This window comes from Dreissena polymorpha, chromosome 3, assembly GCF_020536995.1.
Source record: "Dreissena polymorpha isolate Duluth1 chromosome 3, UMN_Dpol_1.0, whole genome shotgun sequence".
In the NCBI taxonomy this organism is placed as follows: domain Eukaryota; kingdom Metazoa; phylum Mollusca; class Bivalvia; order Myida; family Dreissenidae; genus Dreissena; species Dreissena polymorpha.
Window position 1 is genome coordinate 93850500 of NC_068357.1, and position 26069 is coordinate 93876568.

A 26069-nucleotide genomic window follows, 5' to 3' on the forward strand; every position below is an offset into this window, starting at 1 on the left:
GACTTTAAAAATTTAACAATTTCAAAGGACAGTTTTCTTATTTTATTAATAGTACTTTAATAAAAGTATTTATCTTTTTGTTTTAAAGTATATATGTATGTAACTGTAGCTGATGTCTGGTTTGTTAAGTTACACCCACAACCTTGATTGTATTCTTTATTGTAAAGCCATGATAATATTTTATAAGAAAATGACACTGATATTATGCTTGTTTTTAAGTATATATTTTAACTTAAATCCAATAGATACACTTCAACACCGTTATTTTGAACACCAATACTCCGGTGTCACCATTATTTCGAAGTATTTTTCCGGTCCTGATTTTGGATCTTCTTTGTTTAATGTAAAATATTATTGTTAATCCGAACTTTGTTAAACCGAAAAAATTGTTAATTTGAAGTGATTCTGTCGGTCCCAACACTATAATTCGCACCTAATCATCAACCTTTAATCTGAAGTCAAAGCTGCAAAACGCTGAGAATAATTTCACACCTTTGTCGTCTGGGCGTGGCGCGTCAAAAGCTGATAATTACACCTTTTTCGACTGCGCGTAGCCTGTTAATTTTATAATGTCGTCAAAAGCCGATAATTACTATTTATGTAGTTTTGAATTCTTTAGTAACAAATAAATGTGTCACGTTAGGTCTGAGTAAAAGTGGTCCGATGAAATTCATCTTAAATAAACTCTACCTTCAGCGAGCAAAACACGGGCGGAAGTGAGTTCTTCAATGTCCTTGACAAATTGGAGAAATATGTTACACGTGTCCAGTTTAGTGCTGCTAAGGCCAGTGTTAAGAGAGAAATCGCGTCTTATTTACAAAAAATGTTAATTCATTTCCAAAAATGTATTCATCCGTATTTACATGTATGATAATTTTTGCTATTCGTTATTTTTTATATGGTCTGATAATTTGTGCTCTTCGTTATATTTTATATGTTCGGATAATTAGTGCATATTCATGATATTTAATATGTTCTATACTTAGAGAAAAACATAAAAAGAAGAACAAGAATCGTTTTATTTCTTCGTTTGTTACAAGTAGAAATCTATTGCAATCTGACTTGTTTACGTTTTTAAGTAAAACAATTATCAATAGTAGCGTGTTACCGAATAATCCGAATTCCACAACGTTTTATTATTACAGAATCAAAGAAGTCGTCTGTCAGATGTTTTATTTCGAATTATTGTTAATCCGAAGATTTTTTAACGGTCCCGACAACTTCGAAATAACGGTGTTGAAGTGTATACATTTGATAAAACATAGATAAAATGAGATTCATTTCTTTCTTTTTGTCTTCAGTACCATTTTGCAGAAAAGTCAGCGTCTGTTTTGGCTATAATTTTTTTAAGGAAAAAATTATGGCTATTATTTTCTGAAGGCCAGTGTGAGCACTGTCAATATTGCAAAAGTTATCAAACTTTGACCAAGGTTAAAGTTTTGGGACAGAATAACAGACAGACAGGACAAAAATAATATACCCCTGATCTATCGATCCGGGGGCATAAAAAGCAGACTTTTCTACTTTTGATATACCAGTCGATTTCAAAAACTGGATACTTATTGTCTCAATAAAATATAAACATATACCGCAGAATGGAATAAATATAGGATATTTGTTGGATTCGGTGGATTATCGATTTTAATTCACGAGTGATCATAGAAAATGATATTTTCACAAGTGGCGCAGCCACGAGTGAAAATGTATATTTTCTATGATCACGAGTGAATTAAAATCGATATTCCACCGAATCCAACACATTTTATTTTTATTTTATGCTGTTTTTACCGTGTATATACATTGTCAAAGAGTTTAACTAAAGAATGTCGCTGGGGTAATGATGTCATTTCGTCAATAAAATGACGTCATTTCACAATAAACAGTGAAAATTATCGATAATTTTCACTGTTTGAAACAGTGAAATTATCAGTTTTAATTCATTGATATTTCTCTATAAACCACCGGAAAGCATAAAATAAACCACCTACATGTCCCTAATTGAGTGTGAATCTTATCTATTTTAAGCAAACACATGCTGTTCCAACACTTTCCTTTTTTGAACATTTTTTTTTATATGAGCTACACTATAAGAAAAGGGGGTTTAATGAATGTGCGTAAAGTGTCGTCCCAGATTAGCCTGTGCAGTCTGCACAGTCTAATTAGGGATGTCACTTTCCACCTAAACTGGATTTTTGCTAAGAAGAATCTTTCTATAAACATAAAATATCATAAAAGCAGAAAGTGTCATCTCTGATTAGCCCATGCAGACTGCACAGGCTAATCTGGGATGACACTTACGCACATTCATAAAACCCTTTTTCACACAGCATGGCTCATATATTTTAATTAAGAATAAGACAAACACACATATAGTGGATATAATTTGTTTCACATAAAAGTTAACTTCATGTTTTTAATGTATGTTTCTTATATCATGTCAATAGCGATGACAACTTCGAATTCCTTTGAAACTTCTAACAGGCTGAGGGAATTATAAAATGGAGGTATACATATTTCACTATTTGCCAATGAAAACATTCAAACAGCACATAAATGTACTTTCAAATTAATAACAAAGAGTTTCTTCTATGTTTAATGTCTTATTCCAGCAACACATTATTAGTTTATTTCATTGACTGTTACGCGTTCTGAGAAAATTGGGCTTAATGCATGTGCGTAAAGTGTCATCGTACAGGCTAATCAGGGACGACACTTTCCGCCTAAACATGATTTTCGGTAAGGAGGGACTTCCTTGAAACTAAAATACCATAAAGGCGGAAAGTGTCATCCCAGATTAGCCTGTGCAGACTGCACAGGCTAATCTGGGACGACACTTTAAGCACATGCATTAAGCCCAGTTTTCTCAGAACAAGGCTCTATTGTTACCAATGGGTGTTGTCTTTGATGCTGACTTTCTTCAGGATGACCACATCATTTTCCAGACCACAAAACCTACAGAAAAGACAAATACTTAGTTACTTTTCATGAGTGCATAGACATAAAGTCTGTCATCAACTATTGTTATGCAACAATTGCTAGGTTAAACTTTTTTTGCCATTATATGAGACAAACTATTATTGCCATTATACGAGACAAACTATTTTTGCCATTATATAATGTCTATAAGAGGAAACAGGCTGACACATACTAAGAGACTAACCCAGTTTACATAAGACCTGCTGTTAAAACTTGCTGATATCACTTTAGATTATTGTCCCTCCCAATTGGAAGAATGGAATCTTATATAATAGTTATGCTGAATAATAACACATTTCTTGGAATTTTAAGGGATTGTCAGATGAATGACCAATAATTATGGTTTAGGTGCAAACACTTGTTGAATTGGGAATCATTTTTTAAAAAGGGCAAATGATAATCAATACATTTAAATATTATCCCATGCACTTATTCAAACTCTATTTTGATACTGCAAAAACTACTGAGTACTGCACATTAAGTCAAAAAGGTAATAACAAAACAATCAAACTAATATAACTTTTAGCATTCAAGTGTGCATGAAAGAGCTACCTTTTTTAACATCCACACCCAACACAACTCGCTTAAAACAATATTCTATTTTTATTTTGTCTACAAGTCTTTGATAATCACACCAGTGTTTCAGCATGTCAGCGTGCAGCGTCAACAATAAACCCATGCCTAAAAAAACTCCCAGCAATTATCTACTCTTATCCATCGTGTCCATTTGGCACAGCTAGGGCAAAATGAATCACTCCTAGCTGTTTAAACGAAGCAAATTTAGCTAACTGGGGAAACTATTTTTGCCTAATTCATGCTATCGTTCAACGACAATTACAATAAAAATAACCATAATTGTGGCATAGACAAAATATTTTAATCATCAAAAAGTGATTGTTTTCTTTGGGCATAATGACAAACGGAAAGCTTACATCCAACCTCCAGAGTTCATCACTTGTTCTTGTAGAGAGGCACTCAGATCTATGTTTGAAGCTTGCAAAGCCTGCATAAAACATTAAAATATGTACAAGTTTAAGTCCCACATACATAAATGCATACATGTTTGTATTTTAGAAGAAATTATTTATAGTATGCATTTTACGTATACATGTTTGCGTTGTTTTAACACTCAACAACATTTATAAAGGTGTGTTTTAACATTATTCATGTAAACATAAATCTTCAATCTCTTTTAATCTTCTCTCTTTGAGGGATGAAGATCAAAACAGGATTTTCAAATTACATCAGTTCCAGGGCTATAGATAACAAGCGTATTTGCGTTATTACGCAATTAAAATAACCAAAAACGCAATTAAATTCAAAATAAAGCGTACAAACACGCAAATACAAATTTAATAACGTAATTCAAAAAAAAAAACCTTGCGTCACAAAACGCAATTCTAACCAACACCGGGCGTATTTTTTAGACTGGTTATTTTTGGTACAAAAATGTATCGGATAGTTAATATGCCATCCTATGAAAAAAAGAAGGCAGTCTTTCCAGCGGTTATCAATCTTTGGGGTATTATTGTAATTATTCGTAGACCTGTCAGATTTCTACTCTTATTTTCAAGGTATTCAACTTAAAATGACCCGAAAACGTGGTGCATCACTTTGAACAGCAATAACTTCATCAATTGTGCATTGATTTTCACATACTCGGTCTTATTCAATGCAAAAATGAATGAACTTTGATCAGAAATTCAGTAATTGTTTGTTGTTATGTACAGGTACCTTTTTGAATTCCATTTGTATAAATAATATAGTAACCTTAGTAGATTTTTATTCTATTATATATGTCAGTCCCTAAATTACCCAATTGAGTTACATGTAGTGAAATAAGGTCACTTCCAACAGCCTTGCTGTTGGGCTAGCACCGTGGTTAAAGTGTCTGACTACTACTGTGGAGGTGGTGGGTTCAATCCCCGGCTTGAGCTCAGTATTTTCACATTAATGGCAAAGAGGTAAAAAAGAACTGTGAATGCAGGACTGGGTCTGAGCTGTTTAATGGTTTCTGGGAGAGCCATGAGGATGCAAGACATGCTGTAGCGGGCATGTCTGGGCCTTGAAACATTAGAGGAGGAGTGTAGTGAAATAAGGTCACTTCCAACAGCCTTGCTTTAGCCTTGTGGTTAAAGTTTCTGACTACCACTGTGGAGGTTGTGGGTTCAACTCCCGGCTTGAGCTCAGTATTTTCACATTACAAGAGGGCCAAGATGACCCTAGTTCGCTCACCTGAGAGGAGTCAGTTCATTCAATCTTTATCCAATGTCAAACATGACTTAGATATTGACCAGACAAACATCCTGGTCAAGTTTCATCATAAAACTCTGGCGTAGGGAGTGTTTTTGTTTTTGTAAGATTTGAAATGGTGACCTATATTTTGAGTTGACCCCCCAAACATCAAACTTTGCTTACAAGGATTTTGAATAATATCATGAAAATTTGGACAATCTAAGGGCAATAATTATGGCATTAATTATGTGATTTTGCTCATCATCAAACTTGACTGAGATCTTTCAGCAACTTTGATGTTTACAAACCAAATGTGGACGGACGGACAGCGGACAAAGACCAATCCAAAAACCTCACCTGAGCAATCAGGTGAGCTAAAAAGTGTGTTTCACCGATCTGAGCCATTTTCCAACTTGTCCAAGAAATCAATAAAACCAATGTATTGACTAAGTTTCACGATGATTAGGCAAAAAATGTGACTTCTATAGTGTTCGATCACAAGGTTTCTCTCTATATAGTCACATAAGGAAAACTGCCCCACCCCCCTGGCAGCCATGTTTATTGACCCATCCGGACCATTTGAAAACTCATCTGAGATATATATAAAACAAATCTATTCACCAAGTTTCATGATGATTGGGCGAAAAAATGTGACTTCTAGAGTGTTCACAAGTTTTTTTTTCACTATATAAATATAAGAAAACTGCCCACCGGCAGCCATGTTATTCAACTGACCGGAACCATTTTCCAACTTAACTCTCGTATCAAGGAAACAAATGTTCTGACCAAATTTCATAAAATTTGGCAAATAATGTGACTTCTAGAGTGTTCACATATTTTCACTATATACATATAGAGAAAAATGCCCCGCCCACTGGCCGCCATGTTTTTTCACCGATCTGGACCATTTTCAAACTCGTCCGACATATCAATAAAACCAATGTTTTGAATAACTTTCATGATGATTGGGCAAAAATTGTGACTTCTAGAGTGTTTACAAGGTTTCTCTATAGCCATATAAGGAAAACTGCCCCCCCCACTGGCGGCCATGTTTTTCAATGGAACCACTTTTGAACTCAACTAACATATCATTAACAAAGACATATAGACAAAGTTACATGAAGATTGGGCATTAAATGTGACTTCAAAAGTGTTTACAAGCTTGCTTTTTTTTTTACCTAATGACCTAGTTTTTGACCCAACATGACCCAGTTTCAAACTCGATCAAAATTTGATTGGGACAAATCTTCTGACCAAGTTTCAAGAAGGTTGGACAATAAATGTGGCCTCTAGAGTGTTTACAAACAAATGTGGACGGACGGACGACGGACAAAGACCAGTCACAAAAGCTAATCTGAGCAATCAGGTGAGCTAAAAACAAGAGCTGTCACCATAGGATGACATATGCCCCCTATAAACGCTTTGATAGAAGTTAAAGCATTTTTCGAAACCTAAACACAGATTTTGAAACCTAAACGCGGACCCTAAGTTCAAGGTCAAGGTCACAGGGGTCAAAATTTGTGTGTGCATGGAAAGGCCTTGTCCATATAAACACGCATACCAAATATGAAGGTTATATCTCAAGGGACATAGAAGTTATGAGCATTTTTCGAAACCTAAACGCAGATTTCGAAACCTAAACACGGAACCTAAGTTCAAGGTCAAGGTCACAGGGGTAAAAAATTGTGTGTGTATGGAAAGGCCTTGTCCATATACACATGCATACCAAATATGAAGGTTAGATCTCAAGGGACATAGAAGTTATGAGCATTTTTCGAAACCTAAACGCAGATTTTGAAACCTAAACGCAGACCCTTAGTTCAAGGTCAAGGTCACAGGGGTAAAAAATTGTGTGCGTAAGGAAAGGCCTTGTCTATATACACATGCATACCAAATATGAAGGTTATATCTCAAGGGACATAGAAGTTATGAGCATTTTTCGAAACCTAAACTCAGATTTCGAAACCTAAACGCAGACCCTTAGTTCAAGGTCAAGGTCACAGGGGTAAAAGTTTGTGTGCGTATGGAAAGGCCTTGTCCATATACACATGCATACTTACTATGAAGGTTATATCTCAAGGGACATAGAAGTTATGAGCATTTTTCAAAACCTAAACGCAGATTTCGAAACCTAAACGCAGACCCTAAGTTCAAGGTCAAGGTCACAGGGGAAAAACAATTTGTGCGTATGGAAAGGCCTTGTCCATATACACATGCATACCAAATATGAAGGTTATATCTCAAGGGACATAGAAGTTATGAGCATTTTTTTAAACCTAAACGCAGATTTAGATGGAAAGGCCTTGTCCATATACACATGCATACCAAATATGAAGGTTATATCTCAAGGGACATAGAAGTTATGAGCATTTTTCGAAACCTAAATGCAGATTTTGAAACCTAAATGCGGACCTTTAGTTCAAGGTCAAGGTCACAGGGGTTAAAAATTGTGTGCGTATGGAAAGGCCTTGTCCATATACACATGCATTCCAAATATGAAGGTTATATCTCAAGGGACATAGAAGTTATGAGCATTTTTGGAAACCTAAACGCAGATTTTGAAACCTAAACGCGGACCCTAAATTCAAGGTTAAGGTCACAGGGGTAAAAAATTGTGTGCGTATGGAAAGGCCTTGTCCATAAACACATGCATACCAAATATGAAGGTTATATCTCAAGGGACATAGAAGTTTTGATAATTTTTTGAAACCTAAACGCAGATTTTGAAACCTAAACGCGAACCCTAAGTTCAAGGTCAAGGTCACAGGGCTAAAAAAATGTGTGCGTAAGGAAAGGTCTTGTCCATATACACATGCATGCCAAATATGAAGGTTATATCTCAAGAGACATAGAAGTTATGAGCATATTTGGAAACCTAAATGCAAAGTGTGACAGAAAGACGGACAGATGGACAGACAGACGGACGGACGGACAGTCCGATCACTATATGCCCCCTTTTCTTCGAAAGGGGGCATAAAAACATCCAACCTTGAATAACAATTAACACATAAATGAAACACAACTACACTGTATTATTATGAAAACATTAATAATCAAAGGGGAGTAACTACTGTATTCTTAAATGCAATATTTAGAAGAGTTGTCTCACATGTTACATGACCTTAATTCATGATTGTTTGCAAGCTTCTTTACTATATAAATATAAGGAAAACTGCCACGTCCCCCTGGCAACCATGTTTTTCAACAGACCGGAACCATTTTCAAACTTAACTCACGTATCTTGGAAACAAAAGTTCTGACAAAATTTCATGAAAATTGGGCAAAAAATGTGACTTCTAGAGTGTTGACATGTTTTCACTATATACATATAGAGAAAAATGCCCCGCCCACTGGTGGCCATGTTTTTTCACCGATCTGGACCATTTTCGAACTCGTCCAAGAAATCAATAAAACCAATGATTTGACCAACTTTCATGATGATTGGGCAAAAATTGTGACTTCCAGAGTGTTTACAAGGTTTCTCTATAGCCAAATAAGGAAAACTGCCCCGCTCACTGGCGGCTATGTTTTTCAACGGACCGGAATCACTTTTGAACCCAGCCAACATATCATTAAGACAAACATTTTGACAAAGTTACATGAAGATTGGGCATGAAATGTGACTTCTACAGTGTTTACAAGTTTTTTCCTTTTTTTGACCTAGTGACCTAGTTTTTGACCCGGCACGCCCCAGTTTCGAACTTGACCGAGATTTCATTGGGACGAAGCTTCTGACCAAGTTTCATGAAGATCGGACAATAAATGTGGCCTATAGAGTGTTTACGAACAAATGTTAACGGACGGACGGACGGACTGACGGACGTACGATGAACAAAGATTGGTCACAAAAGCTCACCTGAGCAATTAGGTGAGCTAATAAAAACAAGAGGGCCTGAAAGGCCCAAGGTATCCCCCGCAACATATGCTTTGTTTGAGGATGGGTGCAAATTGGACGGATGAACATAATGATAGATGGACGGACAGAGGACAATAACACAAAACTAAATGAAATCCGCCAAAGCACTTCCAAGATATGGCTCCGGACACAAAAGTGCCGGACGGACAGCCGGACGGACCGACAACACCAAAACAATATCCCTCCGCCTCTGGCGCGGGAATATATTCATACCAAGTTTCAAAGAAATCCGCCAAAGCGCTTCCAAGATATGGCTCCGGACACAAAAATGCCTATAGTAAAAAGCATTTTTTCAAGATACAAAGGGCCATAAGTCTGTTTTTAACAGATGGTGTACAATGCCATTTGGCGTGCATCATCCTCTTATGCATATATATACTCATACCAAGTTTAAATGAAATCTGCCAAAGCACTTCCAAGACATGGCTCCGGACACAAAAGTGCCTATAGTAAAAAGCATTTTTTCAAGATACAAAGGGTCATAAGTCTGTTTTTAACAGATGGTGTACAATGCCATTTGGCGTGCATCATCCTCTTATGCATATATATACTCATACCAAGTTTCAATGAAATCCGCCAAAGAACTTCCAAGATATGGCTCCGGACACTAAAAAGCATTTTTTCAAGATACAAAGGGCCATTAGTCTGTTTTTAACAGATGGTGTACAATGCCATTTGGCGTGCATCATCCTCTTATGCATATATATATACTCATACCAAGTTTAAATGAAATCCACCAAAGAACTTCCAAGATATGGCTCCGGACACAAAAGTGGCGGACGGACGGCCGGACAACGCCAAAACAATATCCCTCCGCCTCTGGCGGGGGATAAAAAGGGGGTGAAAAACCCAACTAAGCTCAAAAGTAGGGGGTTGAAATTTTTGCTAAAACTATTGAATTTACAAAAACCCAATTGTTGTCAAAAACAGGGGGTGAATTACCCAATATACCCCAAGAGTTATCTATAGCCCTGAGTACTTAAATAGTATTTGACAAAAAAAGGAACTGTGAACGCTAGTATTAAACACTGGATATAACATGCACCTCCAAGTGAACATTTTTAACAATTATTTAACCCTTTCCCACTCAGAAGCAAAGCGAAAATGGCTATGTGCAAACAGCATAAAACCAGAACAGCCTGAGAGTAGCCGCAGTCTGTTCAAATTTTATGCTGTTTGCTGTTCATTGAAATCTAAGGGTTGGAAATGACGCCTTTAAAGGGACTGTCAACCACAATGACGAAAAAAAGAAAAGTTGTAAAATACCGTATTTTTTTACAATTATTAGTTTATATTGATTAAAATATCATGACTGGTATATTAAATTACTTGAAAAAAGTTGTTAAGTTTTCATATTTTCAGTACATTCGGTAATAAATTTTACTGAGTGTCTACCAGGTAACTACCAGTTAACTATAAATAATGCCAGTAGATTGATCATCATCGTCACGTGGTAAACCCAGGAATGCATATTGTGCATGCGTAGTGATTTCTATATATGATATATATATAAAATGATCAATCTACTTGCGTTATTTATAGTGTGTATATCGTTATGTCACCTATTTTCGATGTACTTTCGATTTCACATCGCGAATTTTTTTTACCGAATATACCAAAAGTATGAACTTTTTACAAGTAATGTAATATACCAGTCGTTAAATTTTAATCAATATAAACTAATAATTGTAAAAAAATACGGTATTTTAGAACTTTTCTTTTTTCGTCATTTGTGGTTGACAGTCCCTTTAAAACTTTAATGTAGTAAGGCAGTTAATTAAATTTAACTTTTTAAAGAACTTTAAATGTGTAAAAATACGTATCCTATTGGTAAAGGGTAAAGATACCTGATCATCCCTGATGTGAACTGACTGAGGTTTTTTTGCATCATATTTCCATCATATTTGATACCTTGTTTCCCATAAGTACAACAATGTTCATGTATAACCCCCACTTACCACTGCTATCAGCTCTGCAGCTGTCTGGTTGGCACACACAACAATGTACATTTATTACCCCCACTTACCACAGCTATCAGCTCTGCAGCTGTCTGGTTGGCACACAATGTTCATGTATAACCCCCACTTACCACAGCTATCAGCTCTGCAGCTGTCTGGTTGGCACACAATGGTCATGTATAACCCCCACTTACCACTGCTATCAGCTCTGCAGCTGTCTGGTTGGCACACAATGGTCATGTATAACACCCACTTACCACTGCTATCAGCTCTGCAGCTGTCTGGTTGGCACACAACAATGTTCAGGTATAACCCCCACTTACCACAGCTATCAGCTCTGCAGCTGTCTGGTTGGCACACGATGTTCATGTATAACACCCACTTACCACAGCTATAAGCTCTGCAGCTGTCTGGTTGGCACACAACAATGTTCATGTATAACACCCACTTACCATAGCTATCAGCTCTGCAGCTGTCTGGTTGGCACACAACAATGTTCATGTATAACCCCCACTTACCACAGCTATCAGCTCTGCAGTTGTCTGGTTGGCACACAACAATGTTCATGTATAACACCCACTTACCACTGCTATCAGCTCTGCAGCTGTCTGGTTGGCACACAACAGTGTTCATGTATAACCCCCACTTACCACAGCTATCAGCTCTGCAGTTGTCTGGTTGGCACACAATGTTCATGTATAACACCCACTTACCACAGCTATCAGCTCTGCAGCTGTCTGGTTGGCACACAACAATGTTCATGTATAACACCCATTTACCACAGCTATCAACTCTGCAGCTGTCTGGTTGGCACAAAACAATGTTCATGTATAACCCCCACTTACCACAGCTATCAGCTCTGCAGCTGTCTGGTTGGCACACAACAATGTTCATGTATAACCCCCACTTACCACAGCTATCAGCTCTGCAGCTGTCTGGTTGGCGCACACAACAATGTTCATGTATAACACCCACTTACCACAGCTATCAGCTCTGCAGCTGTCTGGTTGGCACACAACAATGTTCATGTATAACACCCATTTACCACAGCTATCAGCTCTGCAGCTGTCTGGTTGGCACACAACAATGTTCATGTATAACCCCCACTTACCACTGCTATCAGCTCTGCAGCTGTCTGGTTGGCACACAACAATGTTCATGTATAACACCCACTTACCACTGCTATCAGCTCTGCAGCTGTCTGGTTGGCACACACCATGCTGTTGATGTTTTCTGAAACCAGAAATCAGATGTGTCGTGTTCTGAGGAAACTGGGCATAATGCATGTGCGTAAAGTGCTGTCCCAGATCCGCACAGGCTAATCAGGGATGACACTTTCCGCTTTGATGAAATTTTTCGTTAAAATGAAGTCTCTTCTTAGCAAAAATCCAATTTGGGCGGAAAGTGTCGTCCCTGATTAGCCTGTGCGGACTGCACAGGCTAATCTGGGATGACACTTTAGGCACATGCATTATGCTCAGTATATCAGCCAGTCTCAAGGAAAAAAGGCTTGATGCATGTGAGATGCATATGGGCCCACAAATGCATGAGCAGGCTTATCTGGAATGACCCTTTCCCCTTTTATGGAAATATTTGTTCAAATGAAGTCTTTTCTAAATGGTCATCCTATCAAGAAGATAGCCTTGGGCTCCCTTGATTGGCCTGTGCAGACTGCACAGGTTTATCTGGACCAATACCTATCACACATGCATTAAGCCCTGTTTTCCCACAGCCCAACTTATATATTTGAGGTCAGCATGCACTATGGTGCATTATAAAGACCCAGCACCCAAAGGTAAGTTAGTTTTTCAAATAAATAAATGAAGAGCTTTTAAATCATAACTGCAATTTATGATTTCGTTTTATTTGGTATTATGAGTTGGTGTTATTTGCCCTAGCAACTCTTCCAGATTTGAGAATATATGATATCAATGATATTTGTTGGTTTCAGTAGCTACGTTTGCGTGACCGATCGCCAAAATCGCCATTGGCAATTAGAATTCCTGGCTGGCTATTAAAAATAAGATTTTCATGAAAGTGGTGATTGAAAAAAAAAGACCCTATGCTTTACAAATGCACAATCTAAATGCCTGTTTTCAGGCCGTATAAATCGCCAGAAACATAGCTAAGATTACACAGATAACACCCTTACCGGAAAGGCCCCAGGGGATAATGATGACTGCCTAGGTGGATAATCCACATGGCAAATGTTTTAATTGGTCACGCTTTACACTGCGACCAGACTTTAGAACATTTGGGTTACTTGGCGATTTACATGATAACTGAATCACTGAAGCGTGCCGTGTAATGACCTATACTTTGATGGTACGATTCAACGTTATCGAATCGACCAGTACGGAATTGTCATTTAATAAGATGGGCGGAGTTATGGCATTGATATAGCCACTATAAACTAATTTCCCAAGAAACAACGATTTTGATTGGCTAAAAAAAGTAGATAAGAGTAACTTCCCTTTACGATCGCTATGCTACTTGAAAGACCGATTTAGAAAGTGAGTTGCAGATTCTTCCAACGAAAATTGAAAGTCGAAGCAACAGAAATTACCACAATTCTTTAGAAAAGAAAGAGGACAGAGTAATGTAATCTCAGGAAATGACCAAATGTTAGGTTCGCGATCGGAGGACGTCTAAAATAGTGCAGACATCGGATGCTAGCCCAAGTCAGTTATGAAATCATACCTGTCAAGTCTCACGGTTTCGCCGTGAGTCTCAAGGTTTTTGGCATGCAATGACGGTGTCATGCTGACTTAGTAATTGCTCACGCATTTCTTCAAAAACTAAAAACAAAATAAAAAAAAGTCATGTTTGGATTTTATAAAATGTTGTATAATTACTACCGAGACGGGCAGGCTGTTTTAGTGGTTTCTATCCTAAATATCACATGTACCGAAAACTGTTTAACGGTGTTAATGTATCATTATCACTACGCCGCCAGTGTCTATATAAACAAAAAAATCGGCTGCAAAATGTCAGCAAGTGGCTCACCAGCCAAGAAAAAACTTCAAGCAAAAAAAGGGCCTATTTCAGACAAAAATAGTCTTTATTTTGCTCAGGAAACAGCCCCAAAAACGCATCACTGACGATCTAGGATCCAAAAAATGTACCGGGGGCATGCCCCCATACCCCCTTAGATTTGGCTACTAATTTTTTTTCCTTAGCGCCAACCTAGAGTAGAGTATCCATTTTACTTAACACTGGATCAGAGCGAATACTATTTCAAAGTAGTCATCAAAAACCAACACATTTTCTTTGCATTTTATACTTTTTCAACATTGATTTACATTTTAAAATTAACCAGTGAATTTTGCGGGAATAACAATACCATGACGACGAAAAACAAGATCATTTTATAGTAAAATAGTCATAGTATTTACAAGATTAGATACTAAATGATTTTGGAGTAATTACTTCATGACATCAATAACACTTCAAAAAATACACAAATGTGATGGTTACCTTTTGTGCCGGACATTTGTGACTCAGTTGACGTTTGTTCAAACTGCTCATGGTCATTGACGTCTGCATCCAGCGTATGATCAATGTCCTTGACCTTTTCTTTAGTTCTTGAAATCTCTACATCCCTATTAACATTTTCATTGTCCTCGTTACTGGACACAGAACTTTCGTTTTCATCAATCTCACTCTTCATTTCATTTTTATTGACATCTTCATTTGTAGCATTTTTGATGCCATTTTGAGTATGAACATCATGAGTAACTGGAAATGTTTCATCAACTGTATTATTAGCACCGGAAGACCTGATCTGTTTCAAATTTGGCATGTCTTTCCTATCTAATGAACATGTTTTCAAGGCCTTGGATGTCTCAGACTGTTTTGCCGACAGAGCGCTCATGAAGGACGGACTCTTGTGACGCAGAATCCATGTTGATCGAATCAACTGCTGCTTGACGGAGTGCAACTTTTCACCACTGATGGGTCGTTTGACGAAAGACTCAAAGCGTTTAAACATTCTTTTCCCTGGACTCATTTCCTCAGAGGAACTATATGAGTGTGGATGGCTGGAAGCATTTGCTACTGGCATTTTTATGTTGATCAAATTTGTGGAAACACATTTTCGGTAGCGGACAAAGTCCGAGAATGAACCAAGAATCTCACTGATATACCTGGCAGTACCAGTGTGGGAATAGTTGTCACGGTAACCAACCACTGACAGAAGGCACTCTTCAACATCTGCAATTCACAAATGTGACAATTGTTGTACATCGCAATGTATACATGACACTGCCATTTAGGCAACATCATAACAATTTATCTAAAAAGAGCACTTGGGAGTTCTGGGTACGAGACTTTTCCTGTAGTTCTGGCTTCCAGCCTTATTTTTGTGGGTGGGTAGGTCTGGGACACATTTATTCAATATTAACACTTTCCTGTTTGATCGTCAAATATGTCTCATTTAGTATGCAATTGTTTATGATAAATCATAAATTACTTTCATGAATTCAATTCGTAAATAACGACAAAAACAATTTATTGCAAGTTTATATCAAAAAGGGTTTTTGAGTACATGTTTGTATGTTTAACAGTATGCTGACACTGATATATGTAGAAATATTCGGTTATCGGTAATCGTTAATAACATTTTTTATTACTAATTCATTCAAGTACATATGACAAGGTAGTTGAACCTGTTAATGCTAGTATAATTCTTTAAGTACTGGTATGATTGCAGGAACAATATTTATAAACCAATATTTATACAACACAGTTTGGCTTTACATAGAACTCTGAACTAATCCACAGGTACTTAAATTCAACATGAAATATATAAATACATAGACCTATCTTTTGAGTAAATAATACTTGCTGTTCAAATGTCTGTGACCTTGTGAGCCTAAAAGATTAACTCAATAATAATAGCCTTATCAATCCCAAAGCAATCTATTAAATGCATTTGTCTTTTTTCAAATAAATGATAATAGATACTAAATACTTATCAACTTAAAATATAACAAGGGCTGTTTGTAAAACATGCATGCCCCCCATATGGGCTGTCCGTTGTAGTGGCAGCCATTGTGTGAATACGATTTTTGTCACTGTGACCTTGACCTTTGACCTAATGACCTGAAAATCAATAGGGGTCATCTGCGGGTCACGATCAATGTACCTATGAAGTGTCATTATCCTAGGCAAAAGCGTTCTTGAGTTATCATCTGAAAATCATTTTTCTATTTCGGGTCACCGTGACCTTGACCTTTGACCTTTTGACCTCAAAATCAATAGGGGTCATCTGCAAGTCATGATCAATCTACCTATGAAGTTTCATGATCCTAGGCGTATGCGTTCTTGAGTTATCATCCGAAAACCATTTTACTATTTCGGGTCACTGTTACCTTGACCTTTGTCCTAGTGACCTCAAAATCAATAGGGGTCATCTTCAAGTCATGATCAATCTACATATGAAGTTTCATGATCCTAGGCGTATGCGTTCTTGAGTTATCATCCGGAAACCATTTTACTATTTCGGGTCACCGTGACCTTGACCTTTGACCTAGTGACCTCAACATCAATAGGGGTCATCGGCAAGTCATGATCAATCTACCCATGAAGTTTCATGATCCTAGGCGTATGCGTTCTTGAGTTATCATTCAAAAACCATTTTACTATTTCAGGTCACCGTGACCTTGACCTTTGACCTAGTGACCTCAAAATCAATAGGGGTCATCTGCGAGTCATGATCAATGTACCTATAAAGTTTCATGATCCTAGGCCCAAGCGTTCTTGAGTTATCGTCTGACAACCACCTAGTGGACGGACCGACAGACCGACCGACCGACATGAGCAAAGCAATATACCCCCTCTTCTTCGAAGGGGGGCATAAATATTTACCTGATATGCAATTTGCAATTGCAATTTTTTGGGAGTACTTAAATAATTACAAAAATTACAATACTTCAACAAAATCATAAATGTGATGAACATGGCAAAATAAGCATTGAGCCTGGAAAATAAGTACATGTGTAGTTTGCATTGTTAAATATTTACACAATACCTATTTGTTGTGTGGAATTAGCATGCTGGCTTATGACCACTATATTCAAGCCCATGATTAGCTTATTATAAAATCCCTCAGTTAATCAGTCAAGTATTCAACACCATTTGTATCATTTATACATAACAATATTGCCCTGCATCTGTCACTGAAGTTGAATGAATCTCGACAGACTAGCTTGTACACTTTTAATAGCGTTTATAGATATAGAAGAAGGACCCAACATAAAACATCATCCATGGAGCACTTTATAGCCCTGTTTTAGCATATTAAATCATTTTGTAGAAGACCAAGTCAAAACATTGTTTTAATAAAGAGATTTTTAAATAAATTAAAGTGATATTATGCGCATTTTCACTGTTGAGTTGAGCTCAAAAGAATTGACACGTCAAAAGAAATAGTTAAAATGTGGTTCTGACCAATTATCTGCAACTCATCTTGATACCAGTTGTTTATAAAAAAACAAAAAAAAACAACAAGAGGGCCATGATGGCCCTGAATCGCTCACCTGACTAACCTTGCTACATCAACTTAAATTCTATCAGACCCATATACAATCCCAATATAAAGAAGGGAAACTCCAGCTGCTGGAGTAGTATTGAATTATTATTATAAACAATAAGCAGGTCCTTTATTTGAGGCAAGTGACTGATTGCCAAAACAGTACAAAACAGAGCAATACAGCACAATACAAAACAACATAAACACAAATAAGAATAAAGCTGGGGTCACCGCCTTGAAACGGTCAATGCAAAGCATTGGGGGTTTAAACCGGTTTTGGAGCGCTCAACCTCACACTTGGCCCAGCAATATTCATAATACATGTACGTGTAAATAAAATTTAACCTCATAGCATTGTAACTAAAATTAAACAATAATAAAAGGGAATTAAAACGCATTCAATTTAATTACCATTTAATTACTCAATGGTTTTGAAGATACCAGAGCAACAGAGTTACAACTTTTTGAGGAACGATGGAATGAAACTATGAACAAGTGTTAACTACATTCCTTCTTTAATAAAAAAAGGTATAAGAATATAGCATCATGAAGTTTATATTTCAGATCATCATCGCAGAAATACAGGAAGAAGCAGCAATAATGGGTGTAAAAATTTCATATTACATTGCTTGGTTGTTTATGTACTGCTAAAAAATAAATCAAACAAGAAACGCCTGTCACAGAGAAAATAAAAATAAAATTATAAGCCAGATTTCATCAATGAATACATTCTGACAAAATTTCATTAAGACGTGATGAAAACTGTGACCTCTGTCATCTACACAAGGTTTTACTAGAATTGGCCCGGTGACCTAATTTTTGAACCCAGATTACCCATATATGATCCAAAATCAGATATTATCAAGATAAACATTCTGACCACATTCCATTAAGATCAGATGAAAACCATGACCTCTCTTGTCTACACAAGGTTTTCTATGATTTGACCTAGTGACATAGTTTTTGACCACAGATGACCCAAATACAATCCCAACCCAGATTTCATCAAGATAAACATTCTGGCAATACTTTATTAAGTTTGGATGAAAACTGTGACCTCTATTGTCTACACAAGTTTTTTTTAAACTTTGACCTAGAGACCTATTTTTTGACCCTAGATAACCCAAATTTGATCCCAACCTAGATTTTAACAAGACAAACATTCTGACCATATTTCATTAAGATCTGATGAAAACTGTGACCTCTATTGTCTACATAAGGTTTTTCTATTATTACTAGTGACCTGGTTTCTGACCCCAGATGACCCAAATACAATCCCAATCCAGATTTTATCAAGATAAACATTCTGGCTAAATTTCATAAAGATTGGATGAAAACTGTGACCTCTATTGTCTACACAAGGTTATTCTATTATTTGACCTAGTGACCTAGTTTTTTACCCCAGATGACCCAAATACAATCCCAACCCAGACTTCATCAAGATAAACATTTTGACCAAATTTCATAAGGATTGGATGAAAACTGTGACCTCTATTGTCTACACAAGGTTTTTATATTAGTTGACCTAGTGACCTAGTTTTGGACCCAAGATGACCCAAATACAATCCCAACCCATATTTCATCAATATAAACATTCTGACCAAATTTCATGAAGATTGGATGAAAACTATGACCTCTATTGTCTACACAAGGTTTTTCTATTACTTGACCTAGTGACCTAGTTTTTGACCACAGATGACCCAAATACAATCCCAACCCAGATTTCATCAAGATAAACATTCTGACCAAATTTCATAAAGATTGGATGAAAACAGTGACCTCTATTGCATACACAAGGTTTTTCTATTATTTGACCTAGTGACCTAGTTTTTGACCAGAGATGACCTAAATAGAATCCCGACCCAGATTTCATCAAGATTAACATTCTGATCAAATTTCATGAAGATTGGATGAAAACTGTGACATCTATTGTCTACACAAGGTTTTTCTATTATTTGACCTAGTGACCTAGTTTTTTACCCTGGATGACCAAAATACAATCCCAACCCAGATTTCATCTAGATTAACATTCTGACCAAATTTCATTAAGATTGGATGAAAACTGTGACCTCTACTGTCTACACAAACAAATTGTTGACGGACGCACGCACGGACGCACAACGGACACCAGACTTCACACGGTCACTTCGTGACAGGTTAGCTAAAAATATTATATTCGATATTTTACGACTGTCCCAGTCCTCTAAGCTGAGCTGAGCTGTCTTTTTATTAGGATTGGAGTTAGTGTTTGTGTGTCGTATGAATAGAATCGTTGCAGGAAGTTAACATGATCCTTCAAACAAAATGGTGTCTTTGTGTCGTATGAATGAATCTGGACTAAAACTAAATTTAGATGCACACCGTACATTCATGATCAGTTGTCACACAAAAGTACGGTTGATATTCAAATGCATTATTTCTCTCTTTCAGGGATATTGTTTTAGTATGTTGATGCTGCATTAACAAATATAAGTGTACATGAATTGAAAACACCAAACATAAACCATGGTTGCGATAGACACCCATAAATATAGCATAATTATACTGTTAAATGCACATAATATCACTTAAGTGGCTTGAAACAGAATGATCTTCAAATTTTTAATTACAACCATAAAGATAACTATTTAACCCACTGGTGATCATGTTTTTGAAAAAAAAATGATATTTAAAATTTAAAATTATGATAAGCAAAGGACAAAATATGTTTATTTATATAAAAATCTATCAATCAATTTAGTTAAGAAGTACATTTAAGATTCCCCAAAAAGTCACAATAGCAAAATGTCCCTTTTTTTATAATGCAGCAAACTTTTTAGTTAATCATAACAATGTGGAGGAACTTGGAAGATACAAAAATTGAGACTGTTGAACATGGGACCGCCAGATCATAAGTTGGCCATAATAACCATAGGGTCATACCTTGGACAGGCTGAGCTAGAAAGAAGAGCCACTCTTGCTCCCGTTCGCACATCTGCAGGTGCCAGCACACCCCATTGTCCTCTTTATGCCAGTACCTGCATGAATTATATCAATATAAATACCATGGCATAAACATCTGCAGGTAACAGAATACCGTAAGGGCCATCCTGGTTACACATTAAAATCCTGAGGGCGACAATGCAATAGTACAATGGCCACAATGCGATAGTACGATGGAGACAATGTGACAGTACCATGACCACAATGCGACAGTGCGACAATACGATGGCGACAGTGAGATAGTACGATGGCGACAATGTGATAATATGATGATGACAGTACGACAACGCGATAGTCCATCGTACTATCGCGTTAGTGTACTGTCATCATCGTATTATCGGATTGTCGCCATCGTGCTATCGCGTTATCATACTGTCATCATCCTACTGTCACATTGTCGCCATCGTACTATTGCACTGTCTCCATCGTATAGTCGCACTGTCGTATTGTCGTTATCGTACTGTCGCATTGTCATCTATCGCCTTCCGATACACATGCACACATCGTATTTGTTCCTAGATGGAGCCACTTTTAAAAATACTTTACAGTTTGACATACCTTACATCAATACCCATTCTACAACTTAATAAAAATTTGATTTCATTATAACTGTAACCTCTTTCAAAGTACATCTTTATAAAGTCATCTTTTTTGTTCCTGCAATAAGAATAGTTTATGTACCGGAAGGCGAAAGGCGACAATGCGATGTATGATGTACGATGGCGACAATGCAAAAGTGCGATAAAACGATGACGACAGTGCGACAATATGATGTCGACAGTGTGATAGTACGATTGCGACAATGCCACAGTACAATGACAACAATGCGACAGTGCGACAATACAATGGCAACAGTGCGATAGTACGATCGCAACAGTGCGATAATACAATGACGAAAGTACAATTACTATCACAATGTCGTCATCGTACTATCGCGTTGTCGCCATCGTACTATTGGATGTTGCCATCGTACTATCGCACTATCGCCCTCTAGATTTTAATGTGTAACCACGATGGCCCTAACGCTATTCTGTAGCAGGTGCCAACACACCCCGTTGTCTTCCTTATGTCAGTCCCTGCAGAAATGATGTCAAAATCCATTTTATTCTACTTTCTACATTTTCATCATATTTAATTAGTTTATCTAGGTGACATGCAGACCACACATTTAGTCATTATATCACAAACTATTTCACAAGAGTTAATAACCAGTCAGTAAATAATTGTAGATATTGTGTCTTTCAAATCTGCACTTAATGGTGTTGAATGCAAATTTCAAGTATCAAATAAATTATTTCCGAAATGTGGAAGAAGTTCTCTCCATAAAATTATAACATTTTATGTGGAATGACTGAACAAACGACAAAACAGACAGACAGAATGACTCCAATATAGCCCCTTTTTAATTTGGTTGTTGGGGTATAATAAAACATCACTACTAATTTTTTGTTGATTGCATTCTGTTCAACATATATCTTTCAAAGGACATGAATCAAGAGGGACCTACCTCGTGTGTTCTTTTTTAACAGTCTGTAACTCTCCTCCCGCACAAAACAGGCTGCTTAATATCCCAGATTTTTCGGGTATCGTTTCTTCCACCACAACATCATGTTGCACAGGAAGATTACCCATCATGCCCCGTGACCTTGCAACCAGGTCATCCTCTGAAGGTTTCGATGTTATGCTCGTGGCAAGGCAGCCTGGTTTCCAACTGGACGATTTTGAAATGTCTTTCAAAATTTGAAGAACCATCTGTAAATTCAAATGATTTGTTAATAAGAAATATTGTATTTTATACATTATCCTATTTCAGTACATCCTAACAGTATTACTGTATTTTGAACAAATAATTCAGGAATTTTAATCCTTGCTTACTATTTAAAGACTTGCATACTTACACATTTCCTGGAGAAGTTTAATAAAATATGGTACTAAATGACAACATGTTTAAGAATTTTTTATCACATAAATTTAAATACAATTAATACAGTATATGAAATATAACTAGTACTTGTAAGTGTATTATAGCTCTGACTATTTCATTAAAAGTCTAGCTTTACGCTTTACCACTCAGAAGCAAAGCGAAAATGGCTACATGTATGTGCAAACAGCATAAAACCAGAACAGCCTGCGAGTAACTCGCAGTCTGTTCAAGTTTTATGCTGTTTGCTGCACATCAGCATCTAAGGGTTGGAAATGAACCCCTAAATTAAATGTAACTTTCTAAGCGACAAGTGCGTAAAAATATGTATCTAAATGGTAAAGGGTTAACAAACATGTCTCAACAACTACCTGAGAAGACACCCTGACTTTTCTGAAGCTGGCAAACATGTGGAAGCTGGCACTCTGGTTATCTGGAGACGTCTCCTGTATCCAGATCCGAAAGCCATTCATCAGGGAGTACAGCTTCCAGCCTGTGTGGACACTGATTGGAAATGGCTGGAAAACATGTGCAGTTTTATAAATGAGTCGTGTTCTGAGAAAACTGGGCATAATGCATGTGCGTAAAGTGTTTGTCCCAGAATAGGCCCTGCAGTCCGCACAGGCTAATCAGGGACGACACTATCCCTGAATTGGATTTTTGCAAAGAAGAGACTTCATTTAAACGACAAATGTCATACAAGAGGGCCTGAAAGGCCCAAAGTCGCTCACCTGAGATTCAAAGGAACTGACCTGTTCTGTGCAGCCCAAGATGTCATTAGAACAATATGTTCTTACCAACTTTCATGACTAGTGAACACCTTGGCAGCCACGTTTTTCAACAGACCAGAACCATTTTCATACACATCCAAGATATCATTTAAACAAATATACTGACAAAGTTTCATGAAGATTCATAAGTCCATGTAAGAAAAAATGCCCCGCCCACTGGTGGCCATGTTTTTCAAGCAACTGGAACCACTTTCGAACTTGTCCAAAATATCATTGGGACAAATCTTCTGACAACGTTTCATGATGATCGGACAATAAATTTGGCCTCTAGAGTGTTTACAAGGTTTTACTAAAGCATGATATATAGCCATATTAGGAAAAATGCCCCGCCCCTGGTGGCCATGTTTTTTAAGCAACTGAAACCATTTTCGAACTCATCCAAGATATCATTAGGACAAATCTTCTGACCAAGTTTCATGAAGATCGGAAAATAAATGTGGCCTCTAGAGTGTAAACAAGGTTTTACTAAAGCCATATAAGGAAAAATGCCCCGCCCCCTGGCAGCCATGTTTTTTCACCGATCTGGACCATTTTCGAACTCGTCCGAGATATCAATGGAACCAATGTTTTGACCAAGTTTCATGATGATTGGGTAAAAATTGTGACTTCTTGAGTGTTCACAAGGTTTCTCTATAGCCATATTAGGAATACTGCCCCGCCCCCTCGCAGCCATGTTTTTCAACGGACCGGAACCATTTTTGAACTCAACCAACATATCATTTAGACAAACATTTTGACAAAGTTACATGAAGATTGGGCATCAAATGTGACTTAACAGTGTTCACAAGGTTTTTCTTTTTTTGACCTAGTTTTTGACCCAGCATGACCCAGTTTCGAACTCAGTCGAGGTATCAATGGGACAAATGTTCTGACCAAATTTCATGAAGATCAGACAATAAATGTGGCCTCTAAAGTGTTCAAGGCAAACTGTTGATGACAGACGACGCACGATGGACAAAAAGCGATCACAAAAGCTCACCATGAGCATGTTGTGCTCAGGTGAACTAAAAAGCGGAAAGTGCCGTCCCTGATTAGCCTGAGTAGATTGCACAGGCTAATCTGGGACGACACTTTACGCACATGCATTATGCCCAGTTTTATAAGAACACGACTCAAATAAGTGTAATTGAGCCACGCTCTGGGAAAATAGGGCTCAATGCATGTGCATGAAATGTCGTCCTAGATTAGCCGGTGCAAAAGCACAGTTAAATCAGAGACTACACTTTCAGCCTAAACAGGTTTTTCTATAAGGAGAGGCTTCCTTATGAAAAACAACATCAACACGAGTAGAAAGTGTTGTTCCTAATTATCTGCGCAAACTGCACAGTCTTATCTGTGACAACACATTGAACACATGCATAAAACCAGAGAAAGTCTCAATAACATATATTACTAATGTTTACCATGATATTTGTCAATTTGTAGTATTTTAACCCTTTGCATGCTGGGAAATTGGTCGTCTGCTAAAATGTCGTCTGCTGAATTTCTAAAATTAGCATTTTCTTTGATTTTTTTCAAATAATACTATCAGAATAGCAAACAGTTCGGATCCTGATGAGACGCTACGTTCTGTGGCGTCTCATCTGGATCCAAACTGTTTGCAAATTCCTTCAAAATTCGGTTCCAGCACTGAAAGGGTCAACCATGAGAATATTCTCACTCCTTTCCCAAGGATTACATACCTTGTTGTTTCGTAGGAATGACAGCACTTCCAAGGTAGACATGTGAGCCTTTTTCTGTAAACATAAAGACAGAGTACGATCCTTTTGTTTGAGTGATCTCTTTTGATCTAAGACTAATGGGTGCATGTTTGCCATTATTATTTGAAACAAGCAATTTCCATATAAATTGTAGCGGGCCACCAGGGTTCCCAGCTTTTTGTATGAACAAAATTCATTGATTATTCCCTGATTGTTCCCTGATGGAAAATAAAAATTCAAGGATCATAATTTCGACTTATTTCTTGATTTAAACACCCTCAATAAATAGCAGTTGCAGACAATAACATATATTATATTAATGTAATTTTAAAGCCTTCAATCTCCCCTCACAGCCATCCTTTCCTCGCCTTTTCATTTATTTTCATTTAATGTTTGTTTTGCAACAATAATTGGATTCCCAGGAACATATTGTTAAGTAATTAATTAGTGATATTATAACATATAAAAAAACAACAACAAGAGATGTGTTTGTCAGAAACACAATGCACCCTAATGCGCCGCTTTGAACTTCTATTTTGATTTGACCTTTGATCTTGAATGATGACCTTTACCTTTTACCACTCAAAATGTGCAGCTCCATGAGATACACATGCATGCCATATATCAAGTTACTATCATCAATTTTGAAAAAGTTATGACCAAGGTTAAAGTTTTGGGACACTTACAATGACAGACAGACACATACAATGACGGACAGACAGGCATGCCAAAAACAATATACCCCCAATCATTTGATCCGGGGGCATAAAAATTAGTGTTATTTAATGTGTTATCATCCTGATTTAATTTTTGTATGCAGAGACAATAAGCATGGAGATCTAATTGATACTAGAGCCATTTTCCTCTTGTGACGCCATGTTGTTAGTCTGGGAGACATACGGTGTAACAGGAGGCAAATGCTAGCTCTGGAGGCAAGGGGCGCTAGTCCCTTTGGGCTTTATAGTTTGTTACACATTACAAGGCTATAATTATACATCTATTCCTCTGCATGACCATGGTGGCTTTGTAGTATACATGTAGCTTAGTGTACTATTAGT

General features: G+C 37.1%; 1 protein-coding gene across 1 annotated transcript in view; it reads right to left on the reverse strand.

Annotated features, from left to right (window-relative positions):
• The window catches only part of LOC127875341 (uncharacterized), a 47113-nt gene that overhangs the window by 11184 nt on the left and 9860 nt on the right, over positions 1-26069 (reverse strand). The window contains exons 2-9 of the mRNA XM_052420337.1: positions 24994-25047; positions 22892-23038; positions 22107-22351; positions 20540-20634; positions 14563-15297; positions 12263-12318; positions 3909-3979; positions 2887-2952 (exon numbers count right to left, since the gene is read on the reverse strand). Of these exons, the coding sequence (XP_052276297.1) occupies positions 2887-2952; positions 3909-3979; positions 12263-12318; positions 14563-15297; positions 20540-20634; positions 22107-22351; positions 22892-23038; positions 24994-25047 (1469 nt within the window). The remainder of the gene's footprint in view (positions 1-2886; positions 2953-3908; positions 3980-12262; positions 12319-14562; positions 15298-20539; positions 20635-22106; positions 22352-22891; positions 23039-24993; positions 25048-26069) is intronic.